At 42.1% G+C, this 15,314-nt stretch overlaps 1 protein-coding gene across 1 annotated transcript; it reads left to right on the top strand.

The window, feature by feature from the left end:
* The first annotated feature begins 14,052 nt into the window (after window positions 1–14,052).
* LOC122050205 (WAT1-related protein At5g07050-like) lies at window positions 14,053–14,747 on the top strand. The gene is made up of 3 exons (XM_042611134.1): window positions 14,053–14,234; window positions 14,322–14,501; window positions 14,588–14,747. Exons 1-3 carry the CDS (start codon window positions 14,053–14,055, stop codon window positions 14,745–14,747), a joined length of 522 nt encoding a protein of 173 aa, XP_042467068.1.
* The last annotated feature ends 567 nt before the right edge of the window (window positions 14,748–15,314 follow it).

The following is a 15,314-nucleotide window of genomic DNA, read 5'->3' on the forward strand; positions in this document are numbered from 1 at the left end:
TGAAAGCGCTAAGTCTAATATTTCAACTAAGATCAAATATTATGATTTTTAAATTTCCATTTTAACTTCTCATAAGTTCTTAATTCACAGTTTTTTAGAATTATGGCAAAAAATATTGAGCATGAAAAAAATTGTACATTTTCTATTGTTAGTTTGTCAAAATCTTTTAATTGACAAATTGTGTCTTTTAACTCAATATTCTTTAATAGTTTTTCAGTTTTTAATTTAAAATATTCTTTCGATGAAATAATTTGTAATTCACGAAAAACTTTCGGTAATATTTCAATTGAAACAATTAATTTGCCAAGAGGTGGAGACCATACCTGACTTACCTTGTCGGTGGTTGATTCTCCCCCTGTTGAGTTATTTTCGTCTTCTGATGTTTCTCCCCCTTCATCGATGCTCATTTGTGATGAGCATTCTAGATCTTCAAGTTGGAGTTCGGCTACTGGTTCTGTCTCGGCACTTACCTCAGTTTCGGACTCTTCTGACGTCGGATCAGTGTCCATCGAGGAGTCAGATTCAACTTCAATTTGTTCTTCATGGAGTTTTAAGAACTTTTCCCAATGTTCTTTAGCACTATTGTACTCTCCGACTTTGTCGAGATCTTCATTTGGTATTGTGGTTAGAAGATGAAATTCAGCCTGTGCATTTGCCATAAACTCGTCACGTTGCTTCTCGTTCCACAGGTATTTCTCGAGCTCTTTTCCGTTTGCTTTCTTTGGTGCTGCATAACAAGATTTCATTATTAAATAAATAAAAAAATCAGAGTTAAGATATACCTTCATCTTTTGCTTCCATGAAGCAAACTCCCCCTCGAATGCAGGTGGGTAATCACTGTCTCCGACCATTGTTTTGATCATTGTGCGTTAGTCGGCGGTTAGTCCTTCTAAGCGGTCAGGCTCTGATACCACTTGTTGGTGCAACAGAGACCGGCAAGTGGGGGGTGAATTGCTGTAAACAAAAACAAACTATACCCTCCTCGGATTTCAACTCAATTAATGCAATAATAAAAGCAGCAGTAAAATAATAGCAACTAAATTAAGGAGATAGAAAATAAATCAAAAATAGGATTTAACCTAGTTACAATCAAGAGGGTTGTTAATCCAGGGTGATGAAAAACTCCACTAGAATAATCTCCTTTACTGTAGGCGGAGAAGCCTTTTTACACTTAGAATGCTCACTTAGTTGCTAGGAATTGATTACAAGTTGTATGCTTGAGTTGTAATTGAATTCCTAGCTCCAGGGGCCTTTATATAGGCCCTGGAAATCTTATCCCGAGAGTCCAAGGTGCCTCCAACAGGGTTCAAGGCGCCTCCAACTCGATCTGCGGATAAAACTTTATCCGCAGCGCAAACGATCAAACTGGCCTGCTCAAGGCACCTTAAACAATCCATTCAAGGCACCTTCAATGTGTTTAAGGCTCCTTCATTGTGTTTAAGGCACCTTCAAGGTTCCTGCTACAATAATTTCAGCTTCTTTTGACTCCTTTTCTTTTTCGCTTTGGCTTCCGAAGCTTCGTTCTTTTGGATGATTGTGGCCAACCGAAATAGGGCTCACCCTAACCCAATTCCCAGCCTTCTCCTCGAGCAGCCTTCCGTCCTGACTTAACGTCCCTCGAGCGCCGCGCATGCTCTTCACGCCCACTTGAGTACTCTTCCGCAGCTCTCTCGTCCTTCGGACGCACCGAGCCTGTCGGCTCCCTTTCCGTGCCGTCCTTCTGGCTAGCTGCGTCTTCCGCTCGACTTCCTGTGCTCCTAAGCTCCTGCACACTCAGACACAGGGATCATACACAACAGGACCTAACCAACTTGGTTGATCACATCAAAACTACCACGGGATCCAACAAATTTTTGCTAAAATACTTTTCTAAGTTACCTCTCATATTCATTCTTTACTTAGCTAAAAGTATTTAAAGAAAAAAAGGCATATCCTTGTAAAACTAAGTTTTTCTTCTAATAGATTTTCAAAATTTAGCTAAGTAGTTTTCCAAAAAAAAAACTAAGTTTCAGAAGAAGTCAACCATATGAACTTAAGTGTTAAACTTTTTGAAAAATATTCCTTTTAAGTCCTTTATCTATCTTAGCTAACGTTTTTTTATAAGCTAAGTGTTAGACACCCATCTTTCCCTCCTTTCAAAGCCTTATCTGTTTTTCTAAAAAAATTTAAAACAAGCTTAAACTGGCTTATTTTTGATAAATGGCAAAAGGAGAGAGTAGGGAAATTCAAAAGTAAAGCCCTGTATTAAGGGGGAGCTTTACAAATTTTAAGTGTTAGCTTAACTTATGCTTGTATTTGAATTCATATACTTAAGCTTGCTCACTTACACTTCTATGAATATTTATGCATTTGTTTGTAACGACCTAATTTTTCCTATTTCGAGTTCTAAAAGTTCTTAAAAATATTTATAAATGTTATAGAAATATTCTAGAGATTTTTAGGAATTTTTAGAGTATTTTTATGGAATTTTCTGAGGTCGTTTGGTATTTTTACTAAATGAGAGAAGTTTGGACAAAAATAATGTCCAAGCCGAGATTCAAACCGTGGACCTCGGGTTAAGCCAAACCTTAAGCAAACCGGGTTGACCAAGTGTTCCGCCGGTATTTTGTGAAATAATATGGAACGAAATAGATTTAAGCAGTAAGGGAATGGAAAATAAAAGGGGAATAAAAAGGCTCGGCTGGGGATTTGAACCTGCGACCTTTGGCTCGGTCAAAACCCGGCTGACCAGCTGTACCAGCGCGCTATGCAGATCTAAGAAGGAGAGAAATATATTTAAGGATAGTTGATAATGAAACTCTAGTTATAAGAAAAGAGACCTTAGGTTTTACCGAACCCGAAAACCCTTTTCTTCTTTCCCTCACGCGGCGTCGGCGTTCTCCTCTCTCAGGTGGAAACGAAGCAACACCTAGGGCACGTCTCCGACACCGACGAGAGGCTTTTTCTGGCCGGTCTTCACCCGTACATGACCACCTCGATGAGGGGAGCTCGGAAACACAAAGAAGCCGCCGAGATCTTCACCTCCTTCGAACCCTAGAACCATTCCGCCAGTTGTAAGTGCAAGAACAAGAGTAAGTACTACTCACCTGTGGTAGGAGTTGCTCCGAACTTAGGGTTTTCATTTCCTAGCTTTTGGATTTTGCTGTGCCGAGTAGAATTATATGCTAGAGCTTTTCTTTCCATGCTCTGTTTATCTAGCCGAATTGCTAAGGTTAGGTTTGCTATGCCGAATTTGTTGTGCTAGGGTTTTCCTTTCCATTCCTTTTGTATGAATTGCCTGTTAGTGATGTTAGATTCTTTATGCTGGAAAGTTCCATGATGGAACCGTAGTTTTAGTTTGTGGTTAGTTTGCTTTATAGCAGAATTCGTTCCTGTTATATGAATCTGTAGCCTACTATTGCTCAAAATATGTTTCAGTCGTATGTAAGTTTGGTTAAACCATAGCATGCAGTGTTTCCCACTGAACATAAAAAAGCTTTCATTTTAGCATCTCAGATTTTAGACCTTTACTTGCTATTTTAACAAGTACGGACAACCCTATATTTCCAGCATTACAATTCTGAATTCTTTCACTATAAGAAAAACCCTCATAGACATCGGTGGAACAACAACGATTTTAAGCAAAAACCGATGTCTTTGAGTATTTTACACCAGTTTTTCCAAAAACCAATGTCTATGAGCGCAGATTTTCGCTCATAGACATCGGGTTTTTTAGCCGATGTCTATGAACGCCTTTTTTTCATTAATAGACATCGATTTTAACCGCGGTTTTTAAAACCCGGTGTCTATGAACTAAAATTCTGACGGACTTTCTTAGCGCGCTCTCTTTTGGGCTTCTCTTCGCGAAACCCTAATCCTCCGCTCCTCCTTTTAGGGATGCGCTCTAGGGGCTTGTGGGGCTACATGTCACCGCGGATCGGGCTGGCACGGGGCTGGAGCTTCCTTGGCCGATCCCCCTTCCCCGTGGCCTTCCTCCTCGGCTCTATAACCGCATCCGGGCTCGTCGTCGTCGTCTTCTACTGGTTCGTCATCTCTGCATCTCAACGCACCCCCGATCCGACCCTCGTCGGGTGCCGTCTGGACAGCGAGGGCTCCTAGTCCATCGGGGTCTTCTATGAAAAGAGCCCCTTCTCGATTTCCCCCATCGAATTGGTATGTAAGGAAGCTCGTCTATGTCTAGAAGCCGGTGTCTTGTTCGAGCTTGCGGTTATGATGGCTTTTCTTTCCTACAGCATGGGAGCAGCATGGGTCGACTCCTCCCATGGGGTATGTTCTCAGTTCTCGTCTTCCTCCACAATTTTTAACCCTAGTGGACTGTCCGTTGCTGTGTGGATCTGGCGAGGAGAAATCGAGAGATGCGGTTCGTGGATTCATCAGTTTCACTTCTCGCCACTTGTGGCAGCGACACCATCAAGCTCTTAGACGTCACGGTGGATGTCGACGATCCCTGCACCCTCAGCTACACGCCTTCCCCCGGATCTCAAATCAACTCCGTTAAGTGGAACCACACCAGTAAAAACGCTTTCCCGCCTCGTTTTATATCGCACTATCTGTTTGCTTCCTCTTTGCTATGCATTTCTATTATGCTTGTGTCGGAGGGTTTTGTTTGCTCGATTTTAGCCTCTCTTCCCCCCCCCGATAGTCTGGGATGCGTTACTCTCTGAAGCAAAATTACTAGGAAACTGCGTATCTGCATTTTTTACTTCTCTTGGAAATTTGTTGCTTTGCCTTGGATCTACACTATTCGAATTGTCTAAGGGCATGTTTTATCCTTGCCTAGTGCCGTCAGAATTTAATTTTCCCAAATTTAATTTTCCCATGACTCATCATTCAAGTTTATTTTGTATCTTGTATAACTTAGTTAATTTTGTTAATCCAGCGGATGGTGGCTGACTTTTACGGTGGAAAAATCTTACTAAAGTTTAATCTTTGTTCGTGCAGACCTAGTGGTTGCTAGTGCTGGTGACGATAAAAAGATATCACTTTGGAATAAAAATGGCCAAAGTATGGGATCCTTTCATTCTCACGGCAACGACCTTGCTGATGACATTGAGGTAGCTCATTGTTTGCTCATTAATTTGTTCTATTGTGATCAATACATCTGGGTTTCTGGAAATTTACAGATGCTCGGATGCCATTTAAATCATTGCCTGCATTTTTTTCCCCTCTATCTCTCTATCTCTCTGGTTTACATCTTGTCTTTAGTTCAACCACTGTTAATGATTATTCTAGAGTGACCTGCGTGTCTCTGGTTTACATCTCTGATTCAATTCAATAATTGTTAGTGAATTGATTTCTACTAGATGATTGCTCTGCAACCACAGTATGTCTTTTCTGTAAGTCTTATGCATGTCTCACCTGTTGGGATCGATGGTCGTGGCTAGAGAGGGGGGGTGTGAATAGCCGACCCCAAATCTTCGTTTCTTTCTACAAGTTGACGTTAGCGTAGCGGAAAATAAAACAAAGAAACAAAGACAAGAAGATCAAACCTCAACACGCAGCAATGTAACGAGGTTCGGAGATAAACTCCTACTCCTCGGCGTGTCTGTAAGGTAGACGAAGCCTACCAATCCGTCGGTGCATGAGACCCCAGAGAACCGGCTAATGAACACTCCTTCTGGGTGGAGAAACCTCGCCACAAACTTTGCAACAGCAAGCAGAAGTACAAGTACAGCAAGAAGCTAAGAACATAAATGTAACAACACTAGCTTGCCTTCTTCTCTTCGACTGGATGAAGCAGCAGCTTCACAAGACGCCTACAACAGCAGGAACCAGCCGATGAAGCTCACACGAAGCTTCAAGCAGAAGCGAGCTCAGCAAAGCTCAAATCATAGCAGTGAAGAAGAAGAAGCAGAATCTTCGAATCAGAAGAAAAGTTATTCTGTAGCAGCCCTCGATCTCCTTTATATAGCCTGAACCTGCAACTGCACCTGCAAAGCAGACAGCGAAGAAGACAGAGATACCCGTTGAATCTCAACGGATATACCTGGACCGATCAGGACATATCCTGATCGGTCCAGGAAGACCCTGATCGGTCCTGGGGACCGATCAGAGCTTCCTCTGATCGGTCCAGGGACCGATCAGCATGCATGTCCCTTCCTTTTCTCCCGAACTTCTGTTCGCTTTCTGATCGGTCTGCAGACCGATCAGATAACATACAGTAGCATACTGTTTGGTTACTGATCGGTCACCAGACCGATCAGATAACCCAGTGTATCACTGGATCGATCCACTGATCGATCCAGCTCTTGGTTTTTGCCCAAACCAAGTCCCACGCATTCCAAACCAATATCCAGTCAACCTTGACCTATTGGTATCTCATGCTTAGCATCTGGTCACTCCCTTGACCTGCTAAGACTCCCTACCAAGTGTCCGGTCAATCCCTTTGACCCACTTAGACTTTTCTCTTTGTGCCAAGTATCCGGTCACTCCCTTGACCTACTTGACCTTCACTACACGATATGTCCGATCAGCCTTGATCCATCTGGATTTTTCGTTGCCCGGCTTCACTCACCAGGACTTCCCAACTGCCTGGCTTCACTCACCAGGACTTTCCCTTGCTTGGCTTCACTCACCAGGACTTTCACCAACTGCCTGACTTCACTCACCAGGACTTTCACTTTCACCTAGCTTCACTCACTAGGGTTTTCACCTGGCTTCACTCACCAGGATTTCCAATCTGCCTGGCTTCACTCACCAGGACTTTTCCGTCTGCCTGGCTTCACTCACCAGGACTTTCCATCTGCCTGGCTTCACTCACCAGGACTTTCACCAGGCTTCACTCACCAGGATTTTCACCTGGCTTCACTCACCAGGATTTCCAAACTGCCTGCCTGATCTAGAGAACGAGCTACCGAGCCCTCCCTGACCTAGTCCGGAGAACGAGCTACCGAGCCCTCTCCGTCTTTCACTTCCGGTCCAAAGAACGAGTTACCGATCCCTCTCTGACCTAGTCCGGAGAACGAGCTACCGAGCCCTCTCCGACTTCCACTTGCCAAGTTCCCATACTTGGACTTCTCCGTGCCAAGTCTCCATACTTTGACTTTCTCCCGTGCCAAGCTCCCTGCTTGGAGTTTTCCCGTGCCAAGCTCCCTGCTTGGACTTTTCCGTGCCAAGTCAACTCACCTTGGGTCAACCAGGTCAACCTTGACCAAGGGTTGCACCCACAACCTCCCAAGTTTCTGTTCTTGTCAAACATCAAGATACAACTTGAGTCAGGTCAACTCGAGTCAGATCAACCAGGTCAAACTTGACCTAAGGTTGCACCAACAATCTCCCATCAAAATATAACTCTTCTGTTCTCGTCAAACATCAAAATACAACTCGAGTCAGGTCAACTCGAGTCGGGTCAACCAGGTCAACCTTGACCTAAGGTTGTACCAACAATCTCCCCCTTTTTGATGTTTGACAAAATCATAACCTAACTTAGGTTTTCTAATGTTCTTCAAGTCAACTCACCTTGGGTCAACCAGATCAACCTTGACCAAGGGTTGCACCCACAACCTCCCAAGTTTCTGTTCTTGTCAAACATCAAGATACAACTTGAGTCAGGTCAACTCGAGTCAGGTCAACCAGGTCAACCTTGACCTAAGGTTGCACCAACAATCTCCCATCAAAATACAACTCTTCTGTTCTCGTCAAACATCAAAATATAGCTTGAGTCAAGTCAACTCGAGTTGGGTCAACCAGGTCAACCTTGACCTAAGGTTGCACCAACAATCTCCCCCTTTTTGATGTTTGACAAAACCATAACCTAACTTAGGTTTTCTAATGTTCTTCCTTGAACATTCTCCCCAAACCTACACTCTCCCCCTTTTTGACACACATCAAAAAGAGTGAATCAAGGTCAAGAGTTTCTTTCTAATGAAGGTCTCATACCTTTCATTGAAACCCTTAATTTCCCCCTTGATACTAAGGTCAACAATTAACTTAGTGATAATCACATATCACTCAAGTCTTTAGGAGTAAAAACTCCCCCTAAAAGTCAACTCCCCCTAAAAGTCAACTCCCCCTTGACTAATAGGTAAAACTCCCCCTAAAGGTCAACTCCCCCTTGACCATTGCACCAACAATATCTTTGAGAGTTTCAAGCCTTTAGAAATCCAAAACACCAACTCCCAGCTGAAATTTCAGACAAAACAGTCGAAAATCAGCAAGTTGGCACGTGCTGATCGGTCACCAGACCGATCAGGAGCTCCCTGGATTGGTCCAGTGACCGATCCAGCATCCCCTGGACCGATCAGGGAACCTCCTGATCGGTCACACATGTCTGAATTCTGATTTCTGAATTTCTTCCTCCCGAAATTCAGAAACTCCTACAAAATTAACGAAAATTACAAAAATTATAAAATTTTGAGGATACATTCCTCATAACATATACTATCATGGAAAAATAGTTTTTTTATAAAAATAACTTCCATTTTCAAAACTTGATACAAAGTTCGAAAAACTTTGAAATAGTTCAAGTTTAACTCAACTTTGTTTCAACTTGCTCAATGATGAATGCTATCACTAGAAAAGCTTCATCAAGGTTTTTCAAATAAATTTTAAAATTATTTTAAACCCTTTAATTTAAGACCATAATCTCAGGACTATATGTACATGACTTGTACACAAGTTTTCCCTATGATCCTCCAATTTCGAATTAGGCTCATCTAGGTACAAGAACTATGCACCTTGATCCTAACTCATTATCCTAATATCTCACACACATCTAAGGTGTATCAAACACATCCAAGTCAATTTTGATGTGAGATATGGATTTAGGTCATCTTAACTAGGTTCTCATGCATTTTCTAAACAACAATTTGATCTCCATATCAAATTGTGTTTTAGTCCTTAAATCAATTTCATTGATTATAAATGCAAGAGATGATGACATGGCATAAAATAGTATCATAAATGGAACATGTGCCAATGTCATGATGTCATGGCATAAAGTGTGAAACTTAAATAAAGCATGACATTTAACTAACCTAAGCATTATCATGACATTTTAAATGATCATAAATTAAGTATGATGTCATGACATGACATATGACAAACAATATATGGAAAATAACATGTAAAGGTATAGGAAATACCTAATTCTAGCCTTAGTTACTATTTTTGATAATTTTGATCATTTTGCCATAGGTTCTATATTCCTAAGAGTAATAGACCTAAAATCATATACCAAGGATGTTTAGATCACTATGTGCCAATTAAACTGACCTAAGAGAACTCCTCAAATGTAGTTGGCACATTCTAATCACCTTAGGAATAATTCTTAATTTCATTTTCAAGGCTTGATCACACCTTGAAAATTCCTAAAGTGCCACCTTTTGCCATTATTAGGTTAACTACCTATTCAAGTAAGGTTGGCATACCTAACTCATCTAGCGTGATGAAATCACGCTCCTAGAAACCCAATACCTATTGGAGCTCATTGGGTTCACTAAATATTCACTAGGGATGACTTCCCTAGCAACCCTCCTAATGACCCTCCTAGGCTTTAAAACCTTAGTCATTTGGGACTCATCAAGATCAACCCTAGAGGCGACTCCCCTTGTGACCTTGGTGATGGTCTTCCTAGCCCTAGATTTTGTTCCATAATCGAATGGAACATTGTGATAAGTGGGTTTGACCACTTGGGACTTAGGTTTGTGACCCAAACCTTTCATATCCTTGGACTTGGGTTTTTGACCCTTAGACCCTAGAGTTGACTTCTCTAAATTTTTAAGGGTCTTTTCTAAAGTGTCAAGTCTTGACTTCAAGACTTGATTCTCCTTTTCTAATACCTCAAGTTTTAATTTGTCATTGTTCTTTGAGGTACTCCTAGGCATATGTCTAGTAGTTTTGGGATTCCTATCTAGGTTTCCCTTAACCTTAGATGAGTTAATCCTAGGGTTGACATTTCTAGAGTTGTCCTTATTCAAGCTAACATGTTTAGCACCTAAGCACATATATTGATTCCTATAATTAACATGCTTATCATTATTAGCAATTGCAATAAAACTACTAGCATGTGTCTTATTAGAATTGCAATAATGTGCCTTAAAAGGTACCTTAGGGTTTGCCTTAGCTCCCCCTATCAATGTGCTCGGTCTCTTGTCCTTGTGAGGTTGCCTCCCCCTCGGACATTGACTCCTATAGTGTCCCTTTCGCTTGCATTGGAAGCACACCACGTGCTCCTTTCCTTTGCGTGTCGGGACTCCGGCTTCCTTGACCTTTGGCGCCGGTGGAGTCTTCCTAACCCTCTTTGGACACTTACTCTTGTAATGCCCAAATTCCCTACACTCTAAGCACATTATGTGTAATTTATTTGAAATTAAATGGCTTGAGTTACCTAGGGTTGAGGATGGATGTGAGCTCTCGTCTTCATCCCTTCCAGAGATAGAAGCTTCTTCTTCTTGCTCCGATCTTGAAGAGGAACTCTCCTCCTCTTCTTCCTTAGATGTTGAGTAACCCTCAACCTTTAAATCCATGCCTCCATGATGTGAGCTACTTGGCTCACTTGACTCCTCTTCATGACTTGAAGTGGAGTTCTCCTCATGGAACTTTGCCAAGTTATTCCACAACTCCTTGGCATCGTTATATCCACCTATCCTACACAAAACATCATTAGGTAAAGAAAATTCAATGATTTTCGTTACCTCATCATTGATGGTTGATTGGTGGATTTGCTCCTTCGTCCACTTCTTCTTCTCCAAAAGTTCTCCTTCTTTATCCAATGGAGGAGTAAAACCTAATTGCACACACCTCTAATTTTCTAGGTTAGTCATAAGAAAGTACTTCATTCTTACCTTCCAAAACGTGAAGTCGTCGCGATCGTAGAAAGGTGGAATTGTGACGTCTTCTCCAAATAACTCCATTCTCTAGCTCGTGCTCCCCCGGATGTTGATCAAACGAAGAGCGACCTCGCTCTGATACCACTTGTTGGGATCGATGGTCGCGGCTAGAGAGGGGGGGTGTGAATAGCCGACCCCAAATCTTCGTTTCTTTCTACAAGTTGACGTTAGCACAGCGAAAAATAAAACAATGAAATAAAGACAAGAAGATCAAACCTCAACACGCAGCGATGTAACGAGGTTCGGAGATAAACTCCTACTCCTCGACGTGTCCGTAAGGTGGACGAAGCCTACAAATCCGTCGGTGGATGAGACCCCAGAGAACCGGCTAATGAACACTCCTTCTGGGTGGAGAAACCTCGCCACAAACTTTGCAACAGCAAGCAGAAGTACAAGTACAGCAAGAAGCTAAGAACATAAATGTAACAACACTAGCTTACCTTCTTCTCTTCGACTGGATGAAGCAGCAGCTTCACAAGACGCCTACAACAGCAGGAACCAGCCGATGAAGCTCACACGAAGCTTCAAGCAGAAGCGAGCTCAGCAAAGCTCAAATCACAGCAGTGAAGAAGAAGGAGCAGAAGCTTCGAATCAGAAGAAAAGTTATTCTGTAGCAGCCCTCGATCTCCTTTATATAGCCTGAACCTGTAACTGTACCTGCAAAGCAGACAGCGAAGATGACGGAGATACCCGTTGAATCTCAACGGATATACCTGGACCGATCAGGACATATCCTGATCGGTCCAGGAAGACCCTGATCGGTCTTGGGGACCGATCAGAGCTTTCTCTGATCGGTCCAGGGACCGATCAGCATGCATGTCCCTTCCTTTTCTCCCGAACTTCTGTTCACTTTCTGATCGGTCTACAGACCGATCAGATAACATACAGTAGCATACTGTTTGGTTACTGATCGGTCACCAGACTGATCAGATAACCCAGTGTATCACTGGATCGATCCACTGATCGATCCAGCTCTTGGTTTTTGCCCAAACCAAGTCCCACGCCTTCCAAACCAATATCCGATCAACCTTGACCTATTGGTATCTCATGCTTAGCATCTGGTCACTCCCTTGACCTGCTAAGACTCCCTACCAAGTGTCCGGTCAATCCCTTTGACCCACTTAGACTTTTCTCTTCGTGCCAAGTATCCGGTCACTCCCTTGACCTACTTGACCTTCACAACACCAGATGTCTGATCAGCCTTGATCCATCTGGATTTTTCCTTGCCCGGCTTCACTCACCAGGACTTCCCAATTGCCTGGCTTCACTCACCAGGTCTTTCCCTTGCCTGGCTTCACTCATCAGGACTTTCACCAACTGTCTGGCTTCACTCACCATGACTTTCACTTTCACCTAGCTTCACTCACTAGGGTTTTCACCTGGCTTCACTCACCAGGATTTCCAATCTGCCTGGTTTCACCCACCAGGACTTTTCCGTCTGCCTGGCTTCACTCACCAAGACTTTCCATCTGCCTGGCTTCACTCACCAAGACTTTCACCTGGCTTCACTCACCAGGATTTTCACCTGGCTTCACTCACCAGGATTTCCAAACTGCCTGCCTGATCTAGAGAACGAGCTACCGAGCCCTCTCTGACCTAGTCCGGAGAATGAGCTTCCGAGCCCTCTCCGTCTTTCACTTCCGGTCCAGAGAACGAGCTACCGAGCCCTCTCAGACCTAGTCCGGAGAACGAGCTACCGAGCCCTCTCCGACTTCCACTTGCCAAGTTCCCATACTTGGACTTCTCCGTGCCAAGTCTCCATACTTGGACTTTCTCCCGTGCCAAGCTCCCTACTTGGACTTTTCCCGTGCCAAGCTCCCTGCTTGGACTTTTCCGTGCCAAGTCAACTCACCTTGGGTCAACCAGGTCAACCTTGACCAAGGGTTGCACCCACAACCTCCCAAGTTTCTGTTCTTGTCAAACATCAAGATACAACTTGAGTCAGGTCAACTCGAGTCAGGTCAACCTTGACCTAAGGTTGCACCAACAATCTCCCATCAAAATACAACTCTTCTGTTCTCCTCAAACATCAAAATACAACTCGAGTCAGGTCAACTCGAGTCGGGTCAACCAGGTCAACCTTGACCTAAGGTTGCACCAACATCACCTTGGGTGTTGTTTCCCACAGTTCTAAAACACAACTGATTTACTTGATGTATTCATGAGAAGGAAAAATACAACTAAGTTCTAAAGCAATTGATGCTTCTGTTAAAGTTGCAAAAGAATTACTAAAATTTGATGATGTTCTTGGCAGACTAATAGCATGTGTGAACAATTTGAATACCACTGCTTTATATGTTAATAAATTTAAAGAAATATAACCACGGCTGACTATACATAGTATAATCTCATCTTTTGCTATTTGATGTTTTCCTTCAAATATGTCCTAAGCATTTATTTATTTCGGCTTTATATTATTTGTTTCATGGTAAATTAATCTTCTTGTCCATCTTCAAACTCTTGACATGTTTGCAGAGTGACTAAAAGTCTTGAAAAGAACACCATATGCACCATCAATCCTAGAGGTAATTTACATCTTCTCATGTTGATTAAGCGAAAACATTCAATTGTTCATATTTTTTGAATTTCTCTATCAGATCCATATTCAATAGTGAGCAGAGATGGCTAACAAGAATTAGATGATGATCAGACTTTTTTAGTTCACAAGTTAACTAAAAACAACTATTTTAAGTGAACTTCTTTCTTAAAATGCAGAGCTTGGTTTCCTTGGAAATCATGTTCCTTCTTGAACCATATTCAATTTGGGCATGTTTTCTTTCCTCACTTTCTTGGGAGCAGCTGTCATGGTCTAAGGCCTTCATCAAAAAATGGTTCAACATCAAAACCAAAGGTTAGGAGAGCCATGTCGACGAGATTGATAGCAAAGGTATGCCTGGTTTCTTCTTCTTGTTCAATTCCAGAAACCCTAGTCGATGAGAATAAAGTGCACTTGTTTGCCTGCTTTTCTCCTAGTCGTCTTCATCTTGTCGACGAGATGATTTATTTGTCTGTTTGCTGGAGAAAATGATACAACAGTTAGAGGAGTCTGATGTAGCTTGTTGGCACTTGTTTGCCTGCTTTTCTCTCATCTTTTTTCTATTCCTAGCTTTCAAAGCATTTGTCTATCTTAGACTTGTTTGTTTGACAGAATCAATATGATTTTCTTCCTTTATAAAGAACCAAGGACAATAAAAATTGTCACAAACAATTTGGTGAGGAGATCATGGCCTCTGTGAAAGCATGTGCTCCATACTTCTATATGATTGTGTCCCAGTTCGCGTATGCTGGATCCAGCATCATCGACAAGCTTGCATTAGGTCAAGGACTAAGTGCACTTGTCTTCGTAGTGTACAGGCACCTTATTTCCATGCTCATCTTGGCTCCTCTTGCTTATGTGCTCGAAAGGTTCAAGGAGCATGTCTCATTAGAATTGTTGAGAATAAGATATATGACTACAAATTGAATGTTTTTAAACTCATCTCATGGTTGTAGGAATCGAAGACCCAGCTTCTCATTTGGTGTCATGCTAAAAATATTCATTCTTGCTATGTTGGGTATAACAATTCAGCAAAATGTATACTATGTTGGACTCCATCTCATTTCTCCAACTGTTGCCAGTGCCTTGGGCAATGTCATTCCTGCTTTTACTTTCTTATTGGCAATTGTATTGAGGTTGATTCAGATATTAATTCCAAGTAATTTTACAGTGAATTTAGTTCATTCAAATATCATTCTATATTTGGTCTTTTTTTGCTCAGGATGGAAAAGCTCAACTTGAAGACTGTAAGAGGGAAGGCCAAGCTTGCAGGGGCCATCTTTTGCATCACTGGTGCCCTGATCTTCACATTTTGGAAAGGTCATTTTGTTGGGGGCCTTTGTTACTTCACCTATGATCCAACTTCATTTCGAAAGTCCTGAGAAAGGTGATGCCTGGCTTAAAGGCTCTGCTCTTATGCTATTCGGCTATTTTGCATGCAGTGTATCGCTTGTTCTTCAGTTATTGCGTCAATGGTGTCCCTTGTGTTGTCACTTCCCTTTTAATTACTACGTTATGTTAATCATGAGTATTCTCAGGCATCAATTTGTGAGATCTACCCCAGCCAAACTCACCATGAACGTCGTGATGTGCTTCTTCGCAGCACTGCAATCTTCTGCACTTTCCCTCATCTTTGAAAGGAATGCCTCGTCATGGAGAATGTTTCCGCTATTTACTCATCTTATTTTGTGCATTGTATTTGTTTGGGTAAGTTAAAGTTGATTAAGAAAATCATTAGATGCAATAATAGAAATTCCTTGATATGTGTGCATAATAACTAGTGCCAAAGGCCAAAAAAGTTTTGCAAAATGTTGGCCATCTTCTTCCACTTCATTCTACCACTTTTTCATCTCTAGCTCCTCATTATTCTACTGTTTGAAGTTGCCAACCTCCTGTTAAATCTGCCTTCTTTGGCCAATGATATATTACAATGAATCAAAATTTAGTAA

This window comes from Zingiber officinale, chromosome 3A, assembly GCF_018446385.1.
Source record: "Zingiber officinale cultivar Zhangliang chromosome 3A, Zo_v1.1, whole genome shotgun sequence".
Lineage (NCBI taxonomy): Eukaryota > Viridiplantae > Streptophyta > Magnoliopsida > Zingiberales > Zingiberaceae > Zingiber > Zingiber officinale.

Coding starts and splice junctions, on each gene's coding strand:
- LOC122050205 (XM_042611134.1), top strand. CDS start 14,053: ATGGCCTCTGTGAAAGCATGTGCTCCATACTTCTATATGATTGTGTCC. Junction 14,235..14,321: donor CTTGCTTATGTGCTCGAAAG/GTTCAAGGAGCA, acceptor TCATGGTTGTAG/GAATCGAAGACCCAGCTTCT. Junction 14,502..14,587: donor TTATTGGCAATTGTATTGAG/GTTGATTCAGAT, acceptor TTTTTTGCTCAG/GATGGAAAAGCTCAACTTGA.